The sequence below is a fragment of the Jaculus jaculus genome, chromosome 17, assembly GCF_020740685.1.
Source record: "Jaculus jaculus isolate mJacJac1 chromosome 17, mJacJac1.mat.Y.cur, whole genome shotgun sequence".
Taxonomy (NCBI): Eukaryota; Metazoa; Chordata; class Mammalia; order Rodentia; family Dipodidae; genus Jaculus; species Jaculus jaculus.
In genome coordinates, this window is record NC_059118.1 from 32,986,311 (window position 1) to 33,002,697 (window position 16,387).

Below are 16,387 nucleotides of genomic sequence, written 5' to 3' on the forward strand. Positions count from 1 at the left end.
GCCAGATGCATGATGTGGTCCATACATCTGGAGTTCATTTGCTGGAGGCCCTGCTGTGCCCATCCCTCTCTAATAAATAAATACTGTTTTTTGGGTTTTTTTTGTGGGGTTTTTTGGTTTGGTTTGGTTTCACAAGGTAAGGTCTTGCTGTAGCCCAGGCTAACCTGAAATTCACTATGTAGTCTCAGGCTGGGCTTGAACTCACAGTGATCCTCCTACCTCCACCTAACAAATGCCAAGCGAGGATTAAAGACATGCACTACCACATACAGCCTGTGAAAGAGAAAGAACGGGCCCACCAGAGCCACTAGTCGCTGCAAACAAATTCCAGATGCATGCGCCACTTTGTGCATCTGGCTTTAAGTTGTTACTGATGAATTGAATCTGGGTCCTTTGACTTTGCAGGCAAGCACCTTAACCGCGGACCATCTCTACAGCCCCCAATAAATACATGCATTAAAATTTTTTATTATCAGAGAGAAGAGAGAGGGAGAGAATTGGCATGCCAGGGCCCGCAGCCACTGCAATCGAACTCTAGATGTGTGTTGCCATCTTGTGCACACGTGTGACCTTGCACCCTTGTGTTACCTTGTGTGTCTGGCTTACAAGAGTGGAACATAAGTCCTTAGGCTTCACACACATGTGCCTTAACCACTAAGCCCAATAAATAAATATTTTTAACCCAAACAGGGCTGGCTTAGCAGTTAAGGCACTTGCCTGCAAAGCTGAAGGGCCCAGGTTTGATTCCCCAGGACCCCCATCAGCCAGATGCATAAGGTGGCCCATGCATCTGGAGTTCATTTGCAGCAGCTGGAGGCCCTGGTGCTCACATTCCCTGTAATTAAAAGCCCAAACAAAAATGTTTTAGCGGTCAGCAACAAGTAAAGCAAAGCAAAGCTCGAGAGAGCGGGTGTGTGGAGAAAAAAAAGGGCCCCTGAAGAGATGAACTAAAGCCTGAGTGAGAGGCGGGTGGACCCAGCAGGTGTTGCAGGCGGCCTAGCCTGGTGGACCCGACGTGACCTGTCATGTCAGTCCCCGGCCGGCTATACATAGCCAGCCAAAGCTTCTTAAGAGAAACCTCTTGCAGCCTCTGCGGGTCCCACTCGCAGACCAGCAGATTCCCCGGAAAGGAGGTGAACTGGGGAAGCTCAGCCATGGTGGACATGGGCGGCCTGGACAACCTGATCGCCAACACGGCCTACCTGCAGGCCCGGGGCTCGCTGGACGGCGGCCGCGACCCGGAGCTGCGGCGCCGGCGCCGGGGCCTGGCGCTGCCCGGGCTCGAGGGCTGCGCGGAGCTGCGCCGCGCGCTCGCCCCGCACTTCCACAGCCTGTGCGAGCAGCAGCCCCTCGGCCGCCGCCTCTTCCGCGACTTCCTGGCCTCGGTGCCCGCGTACCGCGAGGCCGCCGCCTTCCTGGAGGACGTGCAGAGCTGGGAGCTGGCCGAGCAGGGCCCGGGCAAGGCCCGCGCGCTGCAGGGGCTGGTGGCCGCCTGCACCCGCGCCCCTGCCGAGCAGCCCTTCCTCAGCGCCGCCCTGGCCACCCGGTGCCAAGCTGCCAGCTCCGACGAAGAGCGAGAGGCCTTGGTGGCGCTGGTCAAGGCCGACACCATGGCCTTCTTGCAGGGGCAGCCCTTCCGGGACTTCCTGGACAGTCCTTTCTATGACAAGTTTCTGCAGTGGAAACTCCTGGAGAGGCAACCCATCTCGGACAAGTACTTCACCGAGTTCCGTGTGCTGGGAAAAGGTGGTTTTGGGGAGGTGAGTGTCTCTGAATACTGGGCTGGAGGGGAAAATAGTAGTAAGCACAAGCAGTAGTCCCGGACCAGTGGGGTGGCGCACGCCTTTAATCCCAGCACTCGGGAGGCAGAGGTAGGAGGATCGCCGTGAGTTCAAGGCCACCCTTAGACTACATAGTGAATTCCAGGTCAGCCTGGGATACTCTATCTTGAAAAAAACGGGGGGGGGGGGTGTAGTGCCTGGAGATATGGCTTAGAGGTTAAAGCACTTCCCTGCAAAGCCTAAGGACCCAGGTTCGATTCCCCAGTACCCACATAAGCCCGATGCACAAGGTAGCACATGCGTGTACTGGAGTGGCTGGAGGTCCTGGCGTGCCTATTCTCTCTCTCTCTCTCTCTCTCTCTCTCTCTCTCCTTCTGCTGTTTCTATCTCTCTCTAATTAATTATTTTTTTTTTAAGATGGGGGTTTAAAGGTAGGGTCTCACTCTAGCTCAGGCTGACCTGGAATTCACTATGTAGTCTCAGGGTAGCCTTGAACTCATGGCAATCCTACCTCTGCCTCTCCAGTGCTGGGATTAAAGGCGTGTACCACCATGCTCAGCTTAAAAAAATATTTTAAACAAAAAAGAAAGAAAAGTAGTCTGTGTTGGGTTGGGTTTGATTTTGGTCTCAAGGGAACTAATGTCAGTGCCACATAGTTCAGGCTCCCCCACCACCTGTCCTTGATGGTGACCATGTGAAATACAGTGTGACCAGCAGTGTGGACTTTGCTAAAAATCTTTAGCATTAGGTCTACCCCAGGAACAGGCCCAAGTGCCCTTGACACTTTAGGGAAGGAGAACTACGTGGGGCCAAACACCTTCTTTCCTCTTAGTTGGGATGGAAGTGATTTGAGAAGAGCGCTCCTCTAAGGACACACATCGTGAAGATCAGTTAAGAACCTGTTTTGCACCACTGCTGTGCCAAGTTTTTCAAAGAAGAAAGCCATTTTGGCATAAAATTCACATAACATATAATTAACCAATTTTAATTTTTAAAAAATATTTTTATTTATTTTTTTGCAAGCAGAGAGAGAGAGAGAATGGGCACACCAGGGCCTCCAGCCCCTGCAAATGAACTCCAGATGCATGCACCACTTTGTGCATCTGGATTTACATGGGTACTAGGGAATTGAACCAGGGTTGTTAGACTTTTTAGACAAGTGCCTTAACCCCTTAGCCCTCTCTCCAACCCAAATAAACCAATTTTAAAGCATACAGTCCAGTGGAATTTGGCACATTCACATGTTGTGAGTCATTCCGTTTAAGGTCAAGACATTTGCATGAGCCCTATTCCCACCAACAACCACTTCCCACTTTTCCTCCTCTGCCCCTGGCAATCACTAGTCTGCTTTTTGTCCCCATATCCTTGCCTTGTCTGGATTGTGTCCCATGTCGCTGTGACAAAATACCTGACATCAGAAACGTAAAGGAGACAGGGCTGGGGAGATGGCCCGGCAGTTAGAGGTGCTCACTTGCAAAGACTGATGGCCTGGGTTCAGTTCCCCAGTAGCCACATACAGCCAGATGCACAAAGTGGCACATGCATCTGGGGTTCACTTGCAGTGGCAAGACGCCCTGGCACACCTATATTCTCTCTCTGTGTCTCTGCCTCTCTCTTTCTTTACAAATAATTATAAAGAAAGAAAGAAACATAGGAGGAAAAATTTCTGTTGGCTCATGATTTCAAAGGTTGCAGTTCATGGTAGGTTAAACAGACCTGGAGCAGAGTTGCTCCTTACAGCCGGGGGTGGGGGGTGGGGGAGACTGTATGTCAATAGCACCCCCTCCCCAGTGACTTACTCCTCCAACTAGGCCCCAGCTCATCATTCGTCCACTTCCCCATAAGGCTATTAAATGACAAACCCATCCAGACATTAACCCCTTGTTTAGGTCAGACCCCTCATTATCTAATTCTTTTCCCAAACCCAACAGCCGGCAGTAAGCCATTAACACATGAGTCTTCAGGGCACAGTACAGAGTGAAACCAGAACAAGGATGTTTCATACAATGTGTGGTTCTCTGAATTCTATCACCTGAATATACCACATACCACTTATCCGTTCACCTCTTGGGGGACACTTGGGTTGCTCCCTCTTTGGGGCTGTTGTGGATAGTGGTGTGATGAACATTCCTGGACAGGTGCTGCTTGAACACTTGTTTTCATTCTCTTGAGCAGATGTCTGAGAGTGGAGTTTCTGATGTGGTAGGTACCTTCATGTTTTTGGGACCAAACACCTGACCAGAAGTATCTTATGGGAGAAAAGGGAAGGCCCGGCAGTAAGGATGTGACATCTCGTCACAGCAACAGGAAGGAAGTATTTGAGCTATCTCTCAGCACCCAATAGGGCTGGACAAATAGCCCGAAAGACCTGCTGCAGTGACAGACCTCCTACAGCCGGGCTCCGCTTCTTAAAGGCTCCACCAGCTCATTAGCACTTGAACCCGGCATGGTGGTGCACGCATTTAATCCCAGCGCTTGGGAGGAAGAGGTAGGATCACCGTGAGTTTGAGGCCACCCTAAGATTATATAATGAATTCCAGGTCAGCCTGGGCTAGAGCAAGCCCCTACCTTGAAAAAAATAAATAAATAAAGGATGTGGTGGCACACAGCAGTAGGAAATTGCTGAAGAGGCAGAGGCAGGAGGATCAGGAGTTCGGGGCCAGCCTGGGCTACACATTTACTCTCTGTGTCTGTCTCTCCAATAAATAAATAAAATAGCTGGGTGTGGTGGCACATACCTTTAATCCCAGCACTTGGGAGGCTGAGGTAGGAGGATCGCCATGATTGAAGGCCACCCTGAGACTACATAGTGAATTCCAGGTTAGCCTAGGCCAGAGTGAGACCCTACCTTGAAAAACCAAAATAAATAAATAAATAAATAAAATTGAGGCTGTGGGGGACACGACACTGGGGTATATGGTGATTCTATTTAATTTTTAAAGAACCACTGTACTTTTTTTCACACTTACATTCCCACTAGCAATTCATTCTCCATGTCTTGCCAACACTTGACATTTTCTGTGTTGGGGGAGGATAGGAAGGGGTGCCAGATATCAACCCCAAAGTTAGGCAAGCCATCCACTACTAAGCTATACTCCCAGCATCTTCCATTTCTGCTTTTTCCTTTTTAAAAAAATATTTTAAGCCGGGCGTGGTGGCGCATGCCTTTAATCCCAGCACTCGGGAGGCAGAGGTAGGAGGATTACCGTGAGTTTGAGGCCACCCTGAGACTACATAGTGAATTCCAGGTCAGCCTGGGCTAGAGTGAGAGAGAGAGAGAGAGAGAATGGACATACCAAGGCCTTTACGTATGCCACTTTGTGCATCTGGCTTTATGTGGACTCTGGAGAATTGAACCTGGGATGGAAGGTTTGGCAGCAAGCACCTTTAACTGCTGAGCTATTTTTCCCAGCCCCCCCCTTTTATAATATTGATTTATCCAGGCATGGTGGCACATGCCTTTAGTCCCAGCACTCAGGAGATTGAGGTAGGAGGATCACTATGAGTTTGAAGCCAGCCTGAGACTACATAGTAAATTCCAGGTCAGCCTGAGCTAGCTACCTCAAAAAAACAAAGACAACTATATACATATATATATTTATTTATATTTATATTTGACAGACAGAGAGAGTGAAGTGGGGATAAGCCAGGTCCTCTTGCCACTGCAGATGAACTCCAGGCACATGCACCACTTTGTGCATCTGGCTTTACGTGGGTACTGGGGAATTGAACCTGGGCTGTCAGGCTTTGCAAGCAAGCACCTTTAACTGCTGAGCCATCTTCCCAGCTTCCCTTTTTTGTCAATTATGACCAACCTAGTGGTTGTTCGCCTGGACTGGTTTCCACACACCCTTCTTCTCCTCCTCTATCTGGCCCCGCCTACTTTCAGCCCCCTCTTCCTCCTTCCCACAGGTCTGCGCTGTACAGGTGAGAGACACTGGAAAGATGTATGCCTGTAAGAAACTAGACAAGAAAAGGCTAAAGAAGAAAAACGGGGAGAAGATGGCTCTCTTGGAAAAGGAGATCTTGGAGAAGGTGAACAGTCCTTTCATCGTGTCGCTGGCCTATGCCTTTGAGAGCAAGTCCCATCTCTGTCTGGTCATGAGCCTGATGAATGGGGGAGACCTGAAGTTCCACATCTACAGCACGGGCCCGCGGGGCCTGGCCATGCGTCGCGTGGTCTTCTACTCGGCGCAGATGGCCTGTGGGGTTCTGCACCTCCACGGCCTCGGCATCCTCTACCGGGACCTGAAGCCGGAGAACGTGCTCCTCGATGACCTTGGCCACTGTCGGCTTTCCGACCTGGGACTGGCCGTGCGCATCCAAGATGACCAGCCCGTCACTCAAAGGGTGAGTGGCCACCTGGGAGGAGGCGAGGGGGCTGTTTTATTCCCAAGGCCAACAGAGCTATGGTCTTAAGTCTTCTGGTTTTGCCATCGTGCCTTAAGTGGAACTGGCCAGGAGCATTTGCTTACTTGGTGATTTGAGGGCCACTTTGCTTTCTTCTCCTGCTCCTCCTTTTTTTTTTTTTTTTTTTTTTGAGGTAGGGTCTCACACTAGCCCAGACTGACCTGGAACTCACTCTGTATCCTAGGCTGCCCTCAAACTCACAGCCATCCTCCTCCCTCAGTCTCCCGAGTGCTGGGATTAAAGGAGTTGTCATCACACCTAGCATCCATGCTCCTCCTTCATCTTGACACAAGATTTCATGTGTGCAGCCAAGGCTGGTCTCAAGTACTCTATGTGGCTGATGACCTTGAACTTCTCAGGCTCCTGCCTCTACCTCCAGAGTGCATCAGCCACTGCACCCAGTTTATGGGGTGCTGGGGATCAAACCCAAAACCTTAGTGCATGCTAGGCAAGCACTCTGTCGCTGAGCTATATCCTGAGCCTGGAAAGTGAAATTCTATTTTATTTTATTGGCTTTTTAGAGGTAAGGTTTCACTTTAGTCCAGGATGACCTGCAATTCACTCTGTAGTCTCAAGGTGGCTTCAAACTCACAGTGATCCTCCTATCTCTTGCCTCCCAAGTGGGCATGCGCCACCATGTCTGTCTGATTGGAAAGTGAAATTTTAAATGAAAACGTATAGAAGAGAATAAAAATAGCTGGCTATGGCAGTGTATTCCTAAAATCACAGCACTCAGGATGCAGAGGTAGGAGGATCACTGTTTGAGGCCAGCCTGGGAATATAGAGTGAGTTCCAGGTCAGCCTGGGCTAGAGTGAGACCTTACCTCAGAAAAAAAAATGGTGAATCTAATCCATATATATGTGTGTGTGTGTGTGTGTGTGTGTGTGTGTGATTTATTTATTTCAGTGGTTCCATGTTCCCCCATAAGAGGCCCTTGTAAGAGTTGAACCCTTGTCAAAATTTGACATAGCTTGTCAAATCCCTACACTGCAATACATAAGATCACCTGCAGGGGGCTGGAAAGATGACTTAGCAGTGAAGCATTTGCTTGTGAAGCCTAAGGACCCCAGTTTGAGGCTCAATTCCCCACTACCTACATAAGCCAGATACACAGGGTGGTGCATGCATCTGGAATTTATTTGCAGTGGCTGCAGGCCCTAGCATGCCCATTTTTTCTCTCTCTGCCTCTTTCTCTGTCTGTCACTCTCAAATAAATAAAAAGTAAACAAATTTTTTTAATCACCTGCAGTTTTCCAAACTTGTGTGTGCTACCACACCCAGCAGATTTAACTTGTTTTTTTTTTTTTTTAATTTTGTATTTTTATGTATTTCAGAGAGAGGGATAGAGAAAGAGGCAGATAAAGAAAGGGAGAGAATGGGTGCATCAGGACCTTTGGCCACTGCAAACAAACTCCAGACACATGTGCCACCTCGTGCATCTGGTGCTACATTTGTCCTGGGAAGTCTAACCTGGGTTCTTTGGTTTAGCAGGGAAGCACCTTAACCACTAATGCATCGCTCCAGCCCAGATTCACCTTATTTTAGGCGTGTGTGTGTGTGTGTGTATGGGCATATTACCCACAGTGTACAAATGAAGGTCAGAGAAGAAGTCTGTGCTCCACCTTCTTTGAGACAGGGCCTCTTGGTGCTTCAAACAGGTCTGACCCTTGAGCTAGTTTCTCCTGGCTCTGCCTCCCATCATCACAGGTGCATTTGGGTCATAGACGCATGTAACCACTTTCCATCAGGCTATGTGGTGGCTGGGGAATTGAAGCTGGCCAGCAGGCTTTGCAAGCAATAAGCTTTAACTGCTGAGCCATCTCCCCAGTCCCTAGATTTGCCTATTTACTTATTTTTATTTGTTGTATTTTTTTTTAACTTTTGTTGTTGTTGTTGTTTTGAGGTTGGGTCTCACTCTAGCCCAGGCTGACCTGGAATTCACTCTGGGTTCTCAGGGTGTTTTAAAACATTTTTTTAACATTTTATTTATTTGAGAAAGAGCCAAAAAGAGAGAGGGAGAATGAGTGTGCCAGGACCGATACCACAGCACATGAACTCCAGGCACATGTACCACCTTGTGCATCTGGCTTACATGGGTACTGGGAAATTGAACCTGGGCTCTTAGGCTTCACAGGCAAACTCCTTAAGTGCTAAGCCATCTCTTCAGACCTGTTGCTTTGTTTTGTTTTTGTATGAGAAGTGGAAGTTCTAGTTAGTATAGGAGACAAAAGGTTGGTATTGAGCAGGTAACCAGGAGCCCTGGCAAAGCAGAGGAGGAGCGTGGTCAGCTGTGCCAAATGTTAGAGGCCACACTGCCCTGGGAGAAACCCCGGGCCCTTAGCAAGAGCAGCTGTCAAGCACAGGTCAGGACCAAACTCACACTTTGGGGGTGGGTTGATCTGGAAGTCAACACTGAAATCAGGGAAGAAGGGAGGTTGGTCCTTAGAGCAGGACAGGACCTTTTCCAGATGGAAGGTGTCATGAACTCATGTGTTCTGAATGTTAGGTCCCCAGCTGGTGGCAATTTGAGATCTGGAGCCTCCTGGAGGCAGTGTATTGTTGGGGGCGGGCTTATGGGTGCTGTAGCCAGCTTCCTCTTGCCAGTGTTTGGCACACTCCCCTGTGGTCCATCTGATGTTTGCCAGGAGGTGATGTCCACCCTCTGTTCATGCCATCGTTTTCCCCTGCCATCATGGAGCCTCACCTCAAGTCTGTATGCCAAAATAAACCCTTTCATTCCACAAGCTGCTTTTGGTAGGGTTCTTTATGCCACAGCAAGAAGGTAACTGCAACAGAGGGTGAGGTACATTTGGATGCTGGAGGGAATCTGCGGTAGAACTTAGCACCCGCTGCAGTGGGGTGAGGCAGGGGCCGCTGTGGAGTGTTTGCCTGCTTGGGACTTTTCCATGGAAGCAGGACTGCCAGCAATCCATGGCTACCCATGCCCTCAACACTGAAGCGCATTACCTCACGATTTTCAATTAGTACCATCAGTCATGCAGAGTAGAAATGCTCCCCTTCAGCGTGCCAAATACATGCTAATTGTTGGAGTCCGTCTTTGCTGGGGGCCTAGGAGACACACGCAGCACTATTTCTTTTATAAATCCCTTTCTCAGTCTCCCTCTGGCTCTGCTCTGGGTTAAGGGAGGTTCTAAGGACTGTCCCGTCACTGGCTGCTGTGTTCAGCTGTACTTCAGAGTCTGCAAGAAGGTGTGCTAACCCGACACTGTCCACCTTACTATGAGTAACCAGGAGTTACCAGTAGTCTTGGGGCCCGGTGCCCTTTGCCTCAAATTCCCATTCTGTCCCATGAGACCAAGACATTCAGGCTCCAGTCCTCAGGCCTTCCACTGAAGCCCAGGAGGCCACGGAAATGTTTCTGGGGAGGGGCTGAAGGCCATAAAAGGAAAGACAGGAGTCAGGCACGGTGGTTTATAGCTATAACCCTAACACATAGGAAGCTGGCCTGAGAGGATCATAAGTTCAACACCAGCCAATAATATACGTTTTAAGCAAAGAGAGAGTTGTGCACGCCTTTAATCTCAGCACTCAGGAGGCAGAGGTAGGCTGATGACTATGAGTTCGAGACCAGCCTGGGACTACAGAGTGAGTTCCAGGCCTGGGCTAGAGTGAAACTGTACCTTGAAAAACAAACAAACAAAAGCTATAGCTCCCCAGGTGGACTTGTTTACTTTGTCTTTTGAGAGTCTCACTCAAGACAAGGTTGACGTGGGATTCACAGTGTAACCCCAGCTGGCCTCAAACTGACAGAGCTTGGTGGCTTTAAACCTGTAGTACTGGCACTTAGGAGGGTGAGGAGGAATGACTCTGTGAGTTCAAAGACTCCCAGGGCTATCGTGAACGCTGGGCCAGTCTGGACTAGAGAATGAGACCCTATCTCAAAAACAGGGGAAGGGGCTGGAGAGCTGGCTCAGCTGTTAAAGGTTCTTGCTTGCAAAGCCTGTTGGCCAGGGTTCAGTTCTCCAGTACCCACATAACAGCCAGATGCACAAAATGGCACAAGCATCTGAAGTTCATTTACAGTGGCCAGCAGCCCTGTGCACCCATTCTCACTTTTTCTGCTGGCAAATAAATAAACTAAATTTTTTTTAGGGCTAGAGAGATTGCTTAGTGGTTAAGGTGCTTGCCTGCAAAGCCAAAGAACCCAGGTTCAACTCTCCATGACCCACGTAAGCTAGATGCACAAGATGGCTGGAGGCCCTGGAGTGCCCATTCTCTCTATCTACCTCTTTCTCTCATAAATAAATAAATAAAGCCGGGTGTGGTGGTGCACGCCTTTAATCCCAGTACTCGGGAGGCAGAGGTAGGAGGATCACCATGAGTTTGAGGCCACCCTGAGACTACATAATGAATTCCAGGTCAGCCTGAGCTAGAGTGAGACCCTACCTCAAAAAACCAAACTAAGTAAATAAATAACTAATAAAAAATAAAAATAAATATTTTAAAAGTTTTTTTAGCTGGGCCTGATGGCACATGCCTTTAATCCCAGGATTGGGGAAGCAGAGGTAGCAGGATCACTGAGTTGGTGGCCAGTCTGGAGCTATAGAGTGAGTTCTAGGTCAGTCTGGGCTAAAGTGAAACCCTACCTCAAAAAAACAAAACAAAACAAAAAATTTTAAGGCTGAGGCTGGGGAGATGGCTCAATAGGTAAGACATTTGCCTGCAAAGCCTAATAATCTGGGTTCAGTTACCCAGTGCCCATACAGAGCCTGATGCATAAAGTGGCACATCCATTGGGTGCTCTTTTGCAGCAGATAGAGGCCCTGATGTGTTCATATTCTCTCTCCTTGCAAATAAATAAGTAATTTAAAAAAAAAAAAAAGCTGGGCATGGTGGCGCACAACCTTTAAATTAAAGCACTTGGGAGGCAATGGTAGGAGGATTGACATGAGTTTGAGGCCACCCTGAGAGTACATAGTGGATTCCAGGTCAGTCTGGGCTAGAGTGAAATCCTACCTCAAAAAATTAAAAACAAAAACTTAATAATTTTAGGCATGGTGACACTCACTTTTAATTCCAGCACTCAGGAAGCAGAGGTTGGAGGATCACTGTCACTTCAAGGCCAGCTGGGGACTATAAAGTGAGTTCTAGGTCTGCCTGGGCTACAGTGAGACCCTACCTTGAACCACCCCCCAATATTTTTTTTCTTTTTTTGACAAGTCCACAGTCTTAGAGGATAGTTGTTGGAATAGTGTGGTAGGCAGAACTGAAGATGCCCCCCATGCCCCTTCTTAAACTAGGCAGGGCCTGTGAGTATGATGAAATATCACTACTGTAACTGTGCTACATTATAATGCAAAAGGGATTTGGTGGGCTGGAGAGACAGCTTAGTGGCTAAGTTGCTTGCCTATAAAGCCAAAGGACCCAGGTTCAACTCCCCAGTACCCACCTAAGCCAGATGCACAAGGGGGCACATGCGTCTGGAGTTCCTCAAGTAGCTAGAGGCCCTGGCGCACCCATTTTTTCTCTGTCTGTCTCTCTTCTCTCTCTATCTCTGCTTGCAAATAAATAAATAAAATAAAATAATTTTAAAAGGGATTTGAAAGAAGTAATTAAGCTTATCAGTCAAGCTGGACTTAACCAAAACAAACTGTCCAAGTTATGATCATATGAACCAGAGACAAGAGGAACCTAACGCGGAACACAGGAGCGGGCATCCCATCACGCTGTCTTTGAAGGCCGAGAAGGCAGCTGGCAAGGAACACTCATCTCTGGGAGCTAAGAGCTGCCCCTGGCTGACAGCCAGCGAAGAAACTGGGACCCTGATCTACAAGCACAGTGAAATTCAGCCATCAGCATGTGAGCCGGGGGGGGGGCGGGGGGAGGCCTGAGCTCTAGCCGAGCATACCGTCCTGCCAACATCTCAGTGCGATTCTTAAGAGACCCCTACCCTGCTGGGCTCATCCTTCCCACCTACAGAACAGGGAGCTGAGCTAATCAGTGGGTGCTGTTCTAAGCTGCTAAGCTGATAGAAGGTTCTTTTTGTTTGTTTGTTTTGTTAATCCACAATAGAGAACTCATACAAATTTTTAAATGAAAGCAGGCAGAGAAAGAACATCAGGGTGCTGGACTGTGCTCCTGAGATAAGGTTTTCTGCCCTGCGGGCATCAGCATGCCAACTTTCATCATAGAACGGACGCAGGCTGGACTTGCTTATTCCAAGACGACTCTCCCCCAGCGATGAGCCTTCCAAGCTACTGGGAGACCGTGGATGGAGTGCTTCCGACATCACCCTGGAGGCAGCAGGGAGCCACTGGGGAGTTTGCATAAGAAAGCTGCATCACTACAGTGCATCTTTAGTGCCTGACACTTACTAAGATGAAATGAAGGAGAAAAAGATGGGCTGAGAAGACAAGGTCCAGCAAGGAGCTATCGTAAGATCCAGCCCTCCCATGTCGTGCCCTGGCTGCTGGTAGCTGGACAGTGACTTGGGGAGTCTCTTCAGGCTTGAGAAAGACCGTAGCAGGCATGCAAGGGGAGACAGAGGTGCATTAAGAGCATTGGCCTGGGGAGATGGAAACCTGCGTCCTCCTGGCTTTCTCAGAATTCGCTGTGTTTCTACAGACCTCGGGATGTCTTCAATAGCTGCCCATTTAAATTATTGGTTGATCATTGTCAACCTGACTAGATTTAAAACCAACTAAGAGGCACATCTCTGGGTATGTCTAGGAGGACATGTCCAGAGAGGTTTCACTGAGGAGGGACAACCCACACTGAGTCTTGGTGGCAGCAGCCCCCTAGCTGAGACCCCCGACTGAGTAAGAGGGAAGAGGAGCAAGCAAGCGAAAACCAGCCTTCTCTCTCTCAATCTCTCTCTGTCTCTCTCTCTCTCTCTCTCTCTCTCTCAATCTCTCTCTGTGTCTCTCTCTCTCTCTCAATCTCTCTCTGTCTCTCTCTCTCTCTCTCTCTCAATCTCTCTCTGTCTCTCTCTCTCTCTCAATCTCTCTCTGTGTCTGTCTCTCTCTCTCAATCTCTCTCTGTCTCTCTCTCTCTCTTTCAATCTCTCTCTGTCTCTCTCTCTCAATCTCTCTCTGTCTCTCTCTCTCTCTCTCTCAATCTCTCTCTGTCTCTCTCTCTCTCTCTCAATCTCTCTCTGTCTCTCTCTCTCTCAATCTCTCTCTGTGTCTCTCTCTCTCTCTCAATCTCTCTCTGTCTCTCTCTCTGTCTCTCTCAATCTCTCTCTGTGTCTCTCTCTCTCTCAATCTCTCTCTGTCTCTCTCTCTCTCTCTCAATCTCTCTCTGTCTCTCTCTCTCTCTCTCAATCTCTCTCTGTCTCTCTCTCTCTCTCTCAATCTCTCTGTGTCTCTCTCTCTCTCTCAATCTCTCTCAGTCTCTCTCTGTCTCTCTCTCTCTCTCTCTCAATCTCTCTCTGTGTCTCTCTGCTTCCTGACTGCAGCTTCAGTGTGGCCAGCCACCTCCCGCTCCTGTCACAGCTGGAGCCGCTCTTGCCCCCATGCCTTCCTTACCATGATGGGCTGTAACCCCAATTGTGAGCCCAAATGAACCCTCCCCTTCTTAAGTTGCTTTTGTCAGATATTTTGTAAGAATAAGTAAGAAATGTGAATAATACCCCTACAATACACAAGGCCCTGGGTTCCACCCTCAGCACTCCAAAAATAAAAAAATAAATCAGCAACAGAAAACTAATAGTGAAACTAAGGGTTTGTTAAGAAGCCAGGAGTCTTGGCCTAATGTAAGCCTCTGGGATCCCCTATCTCTGAGGGCCAGCTCCACTCCCCTTCATGCTGGCTTCACTCTGAGGCAGGCAGGCCCCTCCACGTGCAGCCCACACATAGCTCCATACATATCCTATCCCTGGAGCAGCCCTCAGAGGGAAATATTTCTTTACAGTTCCTGCACAAGTCCCAAGGGAGGCTGTCATTCAGCTCAGCCATGTGTCCAGCCTCAACCAGTTCCGGTGGCTAGGGCTAGCCCCATCACTGCCTGGCCCCAGAGCCAGAGGGAGGGCCTAGCCCACCGTAGTCGCATGAGCAGAGAACAGAGGTGTGTTCTCAGAGGAAAACCTGGCTGCAAGACATGAGGAGTGGTGTCAAGTAAAACGTGCAGTGGACACGGCCACTGGAGTAGTTTGAGAAGGTTTAAAAGTGGGATTTTGAACTGAAGTGATGATTCAGTGGTTAAAGGTGCTTGCTTACAGAGCCTGATGGCCCAGGTTCGATTCCCCAATACCAGATGCATAAAACGATGCATGTGTCCAGAGCTTTCAGTGGCAGGAGGCCCTGACATGCCAATTCTCTTATTCTCTCACCTTCAAATAAATATTAAAAAATTTGGGCTGGAGAGATGGCTTAGCGGTTAAGCGCTTGCCTGTGAAGCCTAAGGACCCCGGTTCGAGGCTCGGTTCCCCAGGTCCCACGTTAGCCAGATGCACAAGGGGGCGCACGCGTCTGGAGTTCGTTTGCAGAGGCTGGAAGCCCTGGCGCGCCCATTCTCTCTCTCTCCCTCTATCTGTCTTTCTCTCTGTGTCTGTCGCTCTCAAATAAATTTAAAAAATAAATAAATAAAAAATAAAAAATTTGTTTTAATGTGGGCTATACATTCTGACAGAAAGATTCTGCCATTAGCTCCACTTACAGCCAGGGAAATTGAGACTCCGATTACTCATCCCAAACCACACAACTAGTGTATGGGATGAAGCCAGCTACATCAGACTCAAAACCACTTAGTTTCAACTAGTGTGAACAAAAGCATGTACAAGGCATGGCCTGTGATTTATGTATTTGGTCTCTGAGTTACTTTTCTTCATTTTGGTTTTTGAGGTAAGGTTTCACTCTAGCCCAGGTTGACCTTGTTGAACTTACCTGGTAGCCCAGGCTGGCCTGTAACTCATGGCAATCCTCCTGCTTCCGCCTCCTGAGTGCAGGGATGAAAGGTGAGGCCACCATGCCAGGCTGAGACGGGGTTTCTCTTGCTGCTGGTCCTGTGGGCTTCTAAATTTTCTGGTACTGCCTCTCATTGCCATGGGCATGTTGGCATTACAGACACACGCACCACTTTGTGTTCCACTTTATGAGGATTGAACTCAGATCAACGGGCTTGCAAGTGCTGAGCCTTCTTCCTTCAGGATTAAAACAAATTTCTGTCATTAACTGGGCATGGTCACACACGCCCTTAATCCCAGCACTTGGGAGGCAGAGGTGGGAGGATCAAGAGTTTGAGGTCACCCTGAGACTACATAGTGAATTCCAGGTCAGCCTGAGCTAGAGTGAGACCCTACCTCAAAAAAAAATAAATCTGTTATTACAGCAGATGAAGTCAGGTCTGTTGGTGTATGCCTGTAATCACAGCATTTGGGAGGCCAAGACAGGAGGACCAAAGTTCAAGGCCAGCCTAGGCTACATAGTGAGGGGGAGGAGGAAGAGGAAGATGTCAACTATGGATAACTTATTGCACATTATATTCAGCCACAACCGAGAACATAAAGTCTAAAAAGTCACAGATCAAGGGCAAAGGATGAGCAGGGGCTGTCCTGGTGTAGTGTGGAGGGTCTCTCAGAAGTGGTCTCGTTGATCAGATATCAGTGAAAGTTCTCGACCCATTGGGGACAAGTTCTAGATAGCAGCCTGGAGCCGGACAATGGATTCCTTGTTTCTGCTCCTCTGTTCTGTGGGCGCACACACTAACAGTTGACGGCCCTCTGCCGTATCCTTCTTTTCTTACACTGCAGCCTGTATATTCCTTCTTCCTCCACTTGGCTTACATGGGGCCGAGGTTTCTACGAAGCACTGGGATCATGGGAGCCTTCTGTCTGAGTTTTACTAAACTCTCAATGACCTTAAAAGTCAGAGGTCAGAAAAAAAAGTGGAGCACGGTGGCACACGCCTTTAATCCCAGCACTCAGAAGGCAAAGGTAGAAGGATCATGGTTAAGTTTGAGGCCAGCCTGGAACTCAGAGTAAGTTCCAGGTCAGCCTGGGTGGGGGCAGGAGTTAGGGTGCTTGCCTGCAAAGCCTAAGGACCTGAGTTCGATTCCCCAGACAGATGCACAAGGTGGCTGTGGTGGTTTGATTCAGGTGTCCCCCATATACTTAGGTGTTCTGAATACTAGGTTCCCAGCTGATGGAGATTTGGGAATTAATGCCGCCTGGAGGCAGTGTATTGTTGGGGGCAGGCTTTGGGTATTATAGCCAGTTTCCCCTTGCCAGTGTTTGGCA

The 16,387-nt window shown here is 48.8% G+C and overlaps 1 protein-coding gene across 1 annotated transcript in view; it reads left to right on the plus strand.

The window, feature by feature from the left end:
* The first annotated feature begins 1,154 nt into the window (after window positions 1-1,154).
* The window catches only part of Grk7 (G protein-coupled receptor kinase 7), a 54,083-nt gene continuing 38,850 nt past the window's right edge, over window positions 1,155-16,387 (plus strand). Inside the window, exons 1-2 of the mRNA XM_004663616.2 lie at window positions 1,155-1,760; window positions 5,694-6,131. Coding sequence (XP_004663673.1) covers window positions 1,155-1,760; window positions 5,694-6,131 — 1,044 coding nt within the window. The remainder of the gene's footprint in view (window positions 1,761-5,693; window positions 6,132-16,387) is intronic.